This window comes from Oncorhynchus mykiss, chromosome 1, assembly GCF_057628025.1.
Source record: "Oncorhynchus mykiss isolate SJ-2025 chromosome 1, ASM5762802v1, whole genome shotgun sequence".
Classification (NCBI taxonomy): Eukaryota; Metazoa; Chordata; class Actinopteri; order Salmoniformes; family Salmonidae; genus Oncorhynchus; species Oncorhynchus mykiss.
In genome coordinates this window covers 88,750,209-88,762,886 of record NC_143022.1, presented here as the reverse complement: position 1 = coordinate 88,762,886, position 12,678 = coordinate 88,750,209, and the positions used below count along the sequence as shown (strand labels likewise).

General features: G+C 38.4%; 1 protein-coding gene across 4 annotated transcripts in view; it reads left to right on the top strand.

The window, feature by feature from the left end:
- Nucleotides 1–12,678, top strand: part of LOC110519057 (uncharacterized) — a 273,392-nt gene that overhangs the window by 67,471 nt on the left and 193,243 nt on the right. For all 4 annotated transcript variants that reach the window (XM_090243315.1, XM_090243313.1, XM_090243317.1 and 1 more), the window contains exon 15: nucleotides 7,778–7,813. In XM_090243315.1, the coding sequence (XP_090099441.1) occupies nucleotides 7,778–7,813 (36 nt within the window). The remainder of the gene's footprint in view (nucleotides 1–7,777; nucleotides 7,814–12,678) is intronic.

The window sequence follows — 12,678 nt, the reverse complement described above, 5'->3', positions numbered from 1 at the left end:
TGTATTCATTATAAAGGACATGTATTCATTATAAAGGACACATGCATTCATTATAAAGGACACATGCATTCATTATAAAGGACACATGTATTCATTATAAAGGACACATGTATTCATTATAAAGGACATGTATTCATTATAAAGGACATGTATTCATTATAAAGGACAAATGTATTCATTATAAAGGACAAATGTATTCATTTTTTATAGGACATGTATTCATTATAAAGGACACATGTATTCATTATAAAGGACATGTATTCATTATAAAGGACATGTATTCATTATAAAGGACACATGTATTCATTATAAAGGACACATGTATTCATTATAAAGGACACATGTATTCATTATAAAGGACACATGTATTCATTATAAAGGACATGTATTCATTATAAAGGACATGTATTCATTATAAAGGACATGTATTCATTATAAAGGACATGTATTCATTATAAAGGACATGTATTCATTATAAAGGACATGTATTCATTATAAAGGACATGTATTCATTATAAAGGACACATGTATTCATTATAAAGGACATGTATTCATTATAAAGGACATGTATTCATTATAAAGGACATGTATTCATTATAAAGGACATGTATTCATTATAAAGGACATGTATTCATTATAAAGGACACATGTATTCATTATAAAGGACACATGTATTCATTATAAAGGACACATGTATTCATTATAAAGGACATGTATTCATTATAAAGGACACATGTATTCATTATAAAGGACATGTATTCATTATAAAGGACACATGTATTCATTATAAAGGACATGTATTCATTATAAAGGACATGTATTCATTATAAAGGACACATGCATTCATTATAAAGGACACATGCATTCATTATAAAGGACACATGTATTCATTATAAAGGACACATGTATTCATTATAAAGGACATGTATTCATTATAAAGGACATGTATTCATTATAAAGGACAAATGTATTCATTATAAAGGACAAATGTATTCATTTTTTATAGGACATGTATTCATTATAAAGGACACATGTATTCATTATAAAGGACACATGTATTCATTATAAAGGACACATGTATTCATTATAAAGGACACATGTATTCATTATAAAGGACACATGTATTCATTATAAAGGACATGTATTCATTATAAAGGACATGTATTCATTATAAAGGACACATGTATTCATTATAAAGGACACATGTATTCATTATAAAGGACATGTATTCATTATAAAGGACATGTATTCATTATAAAGGACATGTATTCATTATAAAGGACATGTATTCATTATAAAGGACATGTATTCATTATAAAGGACATGTATTCATTATAAAGGACACATGTATTCATTATAAAGGACATGTATTCATTATAAAGGACATGTATTCATTATAAAGGACATGTATTCATTAAAAGGACATGTATTCATTATAAAGGACATGTATTCATTATAAAGGACATGTATTCATTATAAAGGACATGTATTCATTATAAAGGACACATGTATTCATTATAAAGGACATGTATTCATTATAAAGGACATGTATTCATTATAAAGGACATGTATTCATTAAAAGGACATGTATTCATTATAAAGGACACATGCATTCATTATAAAGGACACATGTATTCATTATAAAGGACACATGTATTCATTATAAAGGACATGTATTCATTATAAAGGACATGTATTCATTATAAAGGACATGTATTCATTATAAAGGACACATGTATTCATTATAAAGGACATGTATTCATTATAAAGGACATGTATTCATTATAAAGGACACATGTATTCATTATAAAGGACATGTATTCATTATAAAGGACATGTATTCATTATAATTTACATGTATTCATTATAAAGGACACATTTATTCATTATAAAGGACATGTATTCATTATAAAGGACATGTATTCATTATAAAGGACACATGTCTTCATTATAAAGGACATGTATTCATTATAAAGGACATGTATTCATTAAAAGGACACATGTATTCATTATAAAGGACACATGTATTCATTATAAAGGACATGTATTCATTATAAAGGACATGTATTCATTATAAAGGACATGTATTCATTAAAAGGACACATGTATTCATTATAAAGGACATGTATTCATTATAAAGGACATGTATTCATTATAAAGGACATGTATTCATTATAAAGGACCCATGTATTCATTATAAAGGACATGTATTCATTATAAAGGACATGTATTCATTATAAAGGACACATGTATTCATTATAAAGGACATGTATTCATTATAAAGGACATGTATTCATTAAAAGGACATGTATTCATTATAAAGGACATGTATTCATTATAAAGGACATGTATTCATTATAAAGGACATGTATTCATTATAAAGGACACATGTATTCATTAAAAGGACATGTATTCATTATAAAGGACATGTATTCATTATAAAGGACATGTATTCATTATAAAGGACATGTATTCATTATAAAGGACATGTATTCATTATAAAGGACACATGTATTCATTATAAAGGACATGTATTCATTATAAAGGACATGTATTCATTATAAAGGACATGTATTCATTAAAAGGACATGTATTCATTATAATGGACACATGTATTCATTATAAAGGACATGTATTCATTATAAAGGACATGTATTCATTATAAAGGACATGTATTCATTAAAAGGACATGTATTCCTTATAAAGGACACATGTATTCATTATAAAGGACATGTATTCATTATAAAGGACATGTATTCATTATAAAGGACATGTATTCATTATAAAGGACATGTATTCATTATAAAGGACATGTATTCATTATAAAGGACATGTATTCATTATAAAGGACATGTATTCATTAAAAGGACATGTATTCATTATAAAGGACATGTATTCATTATAAAGGACATGTATTCATTATGAAGGACATGTATTCATTATAAAGGACATGTATTCATTATAAAGGACAAATGTATTCATTATAAAGGACATGTATTCATTATAAAGGACATGTATTCATTATAAAGGACAAATGTATTCATTATAAAGGACATGTATTCATTATAAAGGACACATGTATTCATTATAAAGGACACATGTATTCATTATAAAGGACATGTATTCATTATAAAGGACACATGTATTCATTATAAAGGACACATGTATTCATTATAAAGGACACATGTATTCATTATAAAGGACATGTATTCATTATAAAGGACATGTATTCATTATAAAGGACACATGTATTCATTATAAAGGACATGTATTCATTATAAAGGACACATGTATTCATTATAAAGGACACATGTATTCATTATAAAGGACATGTATTCATTATAAAGGACATGTATTCATTATAAAGGACACATGTATTCATTATAAAGGACATGTATTCATTATAAAGGACACATGTATTGATTGTAAAGGACATGTATTCATTATAAAGGACACATGTATTCATTATAAAGGACACATGTATTCATTATAAAGGACACATGTATTCATTATAAAGGACACATGTATTCATTATAAAGGACACATGTATTCATTATAAAGGACACGTATTCATTATAAAGGACACGTATTCATTATAAAGGACAAGTATTCATTATAAAGGACATGTATTCATTATAAAGGACATGTATTCATTATAAAGGACATGTATTCATTATAAAGGACATGTATTCATTATAAAGGACATGTATTCATTATAAAGGACATGTATTCATTATAAAGGACACATGTATTCATTATAAAGGACATGTATTCATTATAAAGGACACATGTATTCATTATAAAGGACACATGTATTCATTATAAAGGACATGTATTCATTATAAAGGACACATGTATTCATTATAAAGGACATGTATTCATTATAAAGGACACATGTATTCATTATAAAGGACATGTATTCATTATAAAGGACATGTATTCATTATAAAGGACATGTATTCATTATAAAGGACATGTATTCATTATAAAGGACACATGTATTCATTATAAAAGACATGTATTCATTATAAAAGACACATGTATTCATTATAAAGGACATGTATTCATTATAAAGGACATGTATTCATTAAAAGGACATGTATTCATTATAAAGGACACATGTATTCATTATAAAGGACACATGTATTCATTATAAAGGACATGTATTCATTATAAAGGACATGTATTCATTATAAAGGACATGTATTCATTATAAAGGACATGTATTCATTATAAAGGACATGTATTCATTATAAAGGACACATGTATTCATTATAAAGGACACATGTATTCATTATAAAGGACATGTATTCATTATAAAGGACACATGTATTCATTATAAAGGACACATTTATTCATTATAAAGGACATGTATTCATTATAAAGGACACATATATTCATTATAAAGGACATGTATTCATTATAAAGGACACATGCATTCATTATAAAGGACATGTATTCATTATAAAGGACATGTATTCATTATAAAGGACACATGTATTCATTATAAAGGACATGTATTCATTATAAAGGACATGTATTCATTATAAAGGACACATGTATTCATTATAAAGGACACATGTATTCATTATAAAGGACATGTATTCATTATAAAGGACATGCATTCATTATAAAGGACATGTATTCATTATAAAGGACATGTATTCATTATAAAGGACATGTATTCATTATACAGGACATGTATTCATTATAAAGGACATGTATTCATTATAAAGGACACATGTATTGATTGTAAAGGACATGTATTCATTATAAAGGACATGTATTCATTATAAAGGACACATGTATTCATTATAAAGGACATGTATTCATTATAAAGGACACATGTATTCATTATAAAGGACACGTATTCATTATAAAGGACACGTATTCATTATAAAGGACACATGTATTCATTATAAAGGACACATGTATTGATTGTAAAGGACATGTATTCATTATAAAGGACAGGTATTCATTATAAAGGACACATGTATTCATTATAAAGGACACATGTATTCATTATAAAGGACACATGTATTCATTATAAAGGACACATGTATTCATTATAAAGGACACATGTATTCATTATAAAGGACACGTATTCATTATAAAGGACATGTATTCATTATAAAGGACATGTATTCATTATAAAGGACATGTATTCATTATAAAGGACATGTATTCATTATAAAGGACATGTATTCATTATAAAGGACATGTATTCATTATAAAGAACACACGTATTCATTATAAAGGACATGTATTCATTATAAAGGACACATGTATTCATTATAAAGGACATGTATTCATTATAAAGGACATGTATTCATTATAAAGGACACATGCTTACAAACCGTAATTCAATGGATAGTGAACATATTTTATTTGAAAATCAGGCAGAGGGAAAGTTTTATAGAGAAGGAAGATACTATTATGGAGAAATATCCAGCTTGTGCATGTGAGAATAGATAGTAGAAAAAAACAGATGAGAGTAGACCAGGGAGTTGAGAGGTACTGTTTACGTTGTGTCATGGGAAAACTACTCTCTTCCTACTACTTTCTTTCAAAGAAGTTTACACAGTTGGGAAATACCTGGTACCTAATGGCAGAAGTAAAGTATTCTAGACAAACAGTCAGCTTGTGAGAATAGACAGTAAATGAATAGAGAAGAATATAGTGGAAAGTGTGTGATACATTGAGCTAACGTTTACTATTGTCATCATGGGAAACCCTCCCATCTCTGAATCTACCACCTGGCTTGTTAACTAAACAAGGTGTCATGGATGTCTCTGTGTTAACACTGAAAATGCTTTTAACGTGAAGTTATGAAGCCGATGGTTATTTTATCGTCCGTCAGATCTGATAATATCATGTTATCCACCTGCCTCTATCTCTCTCACACACACACACACACACATCGCCTGACAGAAAGGAGACACGCACACACTCACACATACACCACATCGCCTGACAGAAAGAATACACACAGCCTCACACATACACCACATCGCCTGACAGAAAGAACACACACACACTCACACATACACCACTTCGCCTGACAGAAAGAACACACACACACATACACCACATCGCCTGACAGAAAGAACACACACACACACACACACACACACACACACACACACACCACATGCCCTGACAGAAAGTACACACACACACACACACATTGCCTGACGTAAAGGACTGTCCCGAAACAGTCTTCATTTCCTGACACAAATACTGAACTTTAACCAGGACAGAGTCCCAAATGGCAACCTATTCCTTATATGGGATGGACAGCACACCAGACATAGGTTCCTAGGGAATAGGATGGACAGCACACCAGACATAGGTTCCTAGGGAATAGGATGGACAGCACACCAGACATAGGTTCCTAGGGAATAGGATGGACAGCACACCAGACATAGGTTCCTAGGGAATAGGATGCACAGCACACCAGACATAGGTTCCTAGGGAATAGGATGGACAGCACACCAGACATAGGTTCCTAGGGAATAGGATGGACAGCACACCAGACATAGGTTCCTAGGGAATAGGATGGACAGCACACCAGACATAGGTTCCTAGGGAATAGGATGGACAGCACACCAGACATACAGTAGGTTCCTAGGGAATAGGATGGACAGCACACCAGACATAGGTTCCTAGGGAATAGGATGGACAGCACACCAGACATAGGTTCCTAGGGAATAGGATGGACAGCACACCAGACATAGGTTCCTAGGGAATAGGATGGACAGCACACCAGACATAGGTTCCTAGGGAATAGGATGGACAGCACACCAGACATAGGTTCCTAGGGAATAGGATGGACAGCACACCAGACATACAGTAGGTTCCTAGGGAATAGGATGGACAGCACACCAGACATAGGTTCCTAGGGAATAGGATGGACAGCACACCAGACATAGGTTCCTAGGGAATAGGATGGACAGCACACCAGACATAGGTTCCTAGGGAATAGGATGGACAGCACACCAGACATAGGTTCCTAGGGAATAGGATGGACAGCACACCAGACATATGTTCCTAGGGAATAGGGTGTCTTGTGGTATGAAGACCAGACATAGGTTCCTAGGGATTAGGATGGACAGCACACCAGACATAGGTTCCTAGGGAATAGGATGGACAGCACACCAGACATACAGTAGGTTCCTAGGGAATAGGGTGTCATGTGGTATGAAGACCAGACATAGGTTCCTGATACTATTTGCAACTATTCCTTTAGTTATGCTTTGCCAGGCAAGCTCAATCAAGCCCAGATAATGTTTTTGAAATGATGTGAAATAGTATTTGAACCCAGCTGTGGTGGACAACACACACACACACACAGCTAAATGAAGCAGTAACACAAGGTGCTGTTTATTTTGACTGACCTTTAAAGCTCTGCATGCACAAGCCCTCCCGCAAGCACCGCTGCTTGGCTCAACGTGGAGGTAACTTCTTCCGACATTTATTTAGAGTAGTAATAATCTCTGACAGTATTTACAGTCTAAGAGAATGATTGAATAGCAGCAATTCCTTTCCTTTCAAAATGAATCGTCTGAATGTGTGTCACTTGACGTTCCGTGTTGTACTATACGTTGTGTATGATAGGTGCTGAGGAAAGATCCATATAAGAGTCACTCTTGACGTTCCGTGTTGTACTATACATTGTGTATAATAGGTGCTGAGGAAAGATCCTTATAAGAGTCAATAAATTGATGAATGACTAATGAGTTAAATGATAAAAAACAACAGTTTCTCTCTCCCACAGGGCGATATGGGTCTTCAAGGTCTGCCTGGTCTAAGTGTGAGTATGCAGTCTTTTACGCAGCTGTCTTCATATGAATCTATACACACACACACACACACACACACACACACACACACACACACACACACACACACACACACACACACACACACACACACACACACACACACACACACACACACACACACACACACACACAGGGGGGATGAGGAGGGGGGATGAGGAAAGTGGAATGAGGAGGAATGAGGGGGGATGAGGAGAGTGGAAGGAGGGGGGTTGCGGAGAGTGGAAGGAGGGGATGAGGGGGGATGAGGAGAGGGGAAGGAGGAGGAATGAGGGGGGATGAGGAGAGGGGAAGGAGGGGGGATGAGGAGAGTGGAAGGAGGGGGGAAGGAAGAGAGGGGAAGGAGAAGGAATGAGGGGGGATGAGGAGAGGGGAAGGAGTGGGGATGAGGAGAGGGGAAGGAGGAGGGATGAGGAGAGGGGAAGGAGGAGGGATGAGGAGAGGGGAAGGAGGAGGGATGAGGGGGGATGAGGAGGGGAGAGAGGGATTTGGAACTGCTCAGGTGAACAGTCTCAGTGTCACATTACCATCCACCTCTGTGCTGTCTGGGAGGTCAGGCAAGGAGAGGCTAGACAGGTGTAGATGAGGATGGTTAAACCCCTCTCTCCACACCTCTCCTGGGGCTTGGAGCATGGTGGAGAGCAGGCAGGTAGACCACTGGTCTGGAGCTCTGGGGGGAATGATGGGAAGGGCAGGAAAAGATGAGAAGGGGGTGACAGGTAGCATCCATGGTGGACCTACATGTGTGAGAGAAGTTGAAGACATGGTTTCCTTCACTCTGTCTCTCAACTTTGAAGTTTTATTAGTCAAATTTAAGTTATCATGTATGCCGAATGCAACAGGTGAAATGCTTACTTACAAGCCCTTAAAACCAACAATGCAGTTTTAAGAAAATGCTTTAAGAAAATATTTACAAAGAACAAAAAGTAACACAATAAAATAACAATAACGAGGCTAAATACAGGCTAGGCTATGTACCTGGTCAATGTGCGTGGGTACAGGTTAGTCGAGCTCATTTGTACATGTAAGTAGGGGTAAAGTGACTATGCATAGATAATAAACAGTGAGTAGCAGCAGTGTTAAAACAAATGGAGGGGGGGGGGTGTCAATGTAAACAGTCCTGGTGGCCATTTGATTAATTGTTCAGCAGTCTTATGGCTTGGTGGTAGAAGCTGTTAAAGAGCCTCTTGGACCCAGACTTGGTGCTCCAGTACCGCTTGCCGTGTGGTAGCAGAGAGAACAGTCTATGACTTGGGTGACTGGAGTCTTTTTTGGGCCTTCCTCTAACACCGCCGAGTATAGAGGTGCTGGATGGCAGGAAGCTTGGCCCCGGTGATGTACTGGGCCGTACGCACTACCCTCTGTAGCTCCTAATGGTTGGATGCCGAACAGTTGCCATACCAGGCGGTGATGCAACCGGTCAGGATGCTCTCGATGGTGCATCTGTAGAACTTTTTGAGGATCTGGGGACCCATGACAAATATTTTCAGTCTCCTAAGGGGGAATAGGTTTTGTCATGCCCTCTTCACAACTGTTTTGGTGTGTTGGACCATGATAGTTTGTTGGTGATGTGGACACCAAGGAAACTCTCGACCCACTCCACTACAGCCCTGTCGATGTGAATGGGGGCGTGTTCGACCCTCCTTTTCCTGTAGTCCACGATCATCTCCTTTGTCTTGCCCACGTTGAGGGAGAGTTTGTTGTCCTGGCACCACACTGCCAGGTCTCTGGCCTCCTGCCTATAGACTGTATCATCGTTGTCGGTGAGACAGCCTATAGGCAGGAGGCCTTACCACCGTTGTGTCGTAAGCAAACTTAATGATGGTGTTGGAGTCGTGCTTGGCCACGCGGACTTGGGTGAACAGGGAGTACAGGAGGGGACTAAGCACATACCCCTGAGGGGCCCCAGTGTTGAGGATTGGCGTGGCAGATGTGTTGTTGCCTACACTTACCACCTGGGGGCGGCCCGTCAGGAAGTCCAGGATCCAGTTGCAGAGGGAGGTGTTTAGTTCCAGGGTCCTTAGCTTAGTGATGAGCTTTGTGGGCACTATGGTGTTGAATGCTGAGCTGAAGTCAATGAACAGTATTCTTACAAAGGTGTTCATTTTGTCCTGGTGGGAAAGGGCAGTGTGGAGTGCGATTGAGATTGCGTCATCTGTGGATCTATTTGGGCTGTATGCGAATTGGAGTGGGTCTAGGGTTTCCGGGATGATTGTGTTGATGTCAGTCATGACCAGCCTTTCAATGAACTTCATGGCTACTGACGTGAGTGCTACGGGGCGGTAGTCATTTAGGCAGGTTACCTTCGCGTTCTTGAGCAGAGGGACTATGGTGGTGTGCTTGAAACATGTAGGTATTACATGTACAGGATACACATGGCAGACACTGTCCAATTCAATGCTTACTGGCAGGTTCCTTCTGGACAACGCAACAACAATAAGAAATAATAAAAGATAAGAATACCAACATAAAATAAATGGCTCAGTAGAATAAAATAAACCTCTCCTCTCCTGAGCTCTCCTCAACTCTTCTCTCCTCAACTCTCCCCTCCTCAACTCTCCTCAACTCTCCTCTCCTCAGCTCTCCTCTCCTGAGCTCTCCTCAACTCTCCTCTCCTCAGCTCTCCTCTCCTGAGCTCTCCTCAACTCTTCTCTCCTCAACTCTCCCCTCCTCAACTCTCCTCAACTCTCCTCTCCTCTCCTCTCCTCAGCTCTCCTCACCTCTCCTCTCCTCAGCTCTCCTCTCCTGAGCTCTCCTCAACTCTTCTCTCCTCAACTCTCCCCTCCTCAACTCTCCTCAACTCTCCTCACCTCTCCTCAACTCTCCTCTCCTCAGCTCTCCTCTCTTCTCCTCAGTTCTCCTGTCTTCTCCTCAGCTCTCCTCTCTTCTCATCAGCTCTCCTCTCTTCTCATCAGCTCTCCTCTCTTCTCATCAGCTGTCCTCTTCTCCTCAGCTCTCCTCTTCTCCTCAGCTCTCCTCTTCTCCTCAGCTCTCCTCTTCTCCTCAGCTCTCCTCTCTTCTCCTCAGCTCTCCTCTCTTCTCCTCAGCTCTCCTCTCTTCTCCTCAGCTCTCCTCAACTCTCCTCAACTCTCCTCAGCTCTCCTCTCCTCAGCTCTCCTCTCCTCAACACTCCTCTCCTCAACACTCCTTTCTTCTTCTCAGCTCTCATCTCTTCTCCTCAGCTCTCCTCTCTTCTCCTCAGCTCTCCTCTCTTCTCCTCAGCTCTCCTCTCTTCTTCTCAGCTCTCTTCTTTCTTCTCCTCAGCTCTCCTCTCCTCAACTCTCCTCTGCTCTCCTCTCTTCTCCTCCCCACTGACTCAGTCTAGGAGTTCCAGACGCCAGTCTCTCCCAGTAGACCCTCAGCGTTCAGTGAATCCCAGTAGAAGCCTCAGCATGCTTCATGCATAGTGCTCCTATAATTGGGCTGGCTGCACTGTCTGCTTGTCCTCTCTAGTTCTGTTAACATGAGCCCAGGGGAGAGGGAGCTTAGTGGGAGCATAGCCTAGAAACTCCTAGACAGAGACTGGTAGATTAATATACACACACATGCATGGGTGCACACACACTCACAGAGACGCACAATGCTCACACGCGCACACACAAACAATGCATGAACCCACGCACGTACACACACACACACACACTAATACACACAGGGCCTGGCTGGTGGTAATAGGGGAGGTGATGGGTGACGATTAAGAGTATACTGTGAGTGGTTAGCTAATTATCTGCCCTGCCACGTCTCATTAGCACTGGAGCGAAGCAGAGTGTGTGTGACACCGTCCCTTTCATGTCACCCAAATACTTACCAAACCCCAACCGAAAACTGTCACCGTTGACGAGCTATTTACACTAGCTAATTATACATTAATAAGAGACGAATCAGGATAACAGAAATTCTATCCTGGCTATCGAGAACACCATGGTTGGCGTTACCAGGTCTTCTCACAACAGCCTTGTAAACAACATTGCAGTGATAGTGGACGTACTATCACTGAACACTTACTGAACGCTACTAAATGGTAGTATAGATGAACTAGCCGATATACCCCATTCAAGTTAACCCAAGGTTTCCTTTTTACAAGTACTGTGTAGATATGCTATACATTGAGAATGAATTGAGTTAGTAAAGCAGTGCTTTGTGAGATAGAACATTGTGTTTTATAGAGGGGCATCACGGTTCCTAGCTGTCGTTCATGTTTACAGCCGCTGTCACAGATACCAAAGGCTTGTCAGCCGTCTTGTTAAACGATACATTTCTGTCCACCGTTTTAAAGGGGCAGTCTGGGATTTAAAAAAAAACAATGAAGCCGCCACCCTGCCACAGTTTTGGTAAACGGCTAAGGACTGCCCATCCATGAGATCAAAATGATAGTTTTAACCATGTTCTGAAGCTCAGCAGGGCGAGGCAACCCTGTTCCTGGAGTACACAGGTACTGCAGGGTTCTGTTCTAACTAGGCACCACACCTGACCAACTGAGCTAATTGACCAGTTCAGTGATTGCCTGAATTCAACACACCTGGTCTTCCAGGTCGATTAAATCAAAAACAGGAACTGCCTACCCCTGATGTGCAGTGTTTGTTTACAATTATATTGTTGACAAACAATGGAGTAAAATATAAGCTTTTATTTGGGGTTTTGATGGGGTACGACAGTTGAACTAAGCTCATGAAACATTTGAAGTTATCATGGGTATATAACACCCCCCAAAAAAGTACAAAACAGGATGTACCAACTACAGATTGCACCTTTAAGCACAGAGACAGGAGCCTGTGAGTGACACATTCTGTACACATGTCATGTTATGAATGGCTATTTTCTGCAGCTGCTGCTTCCA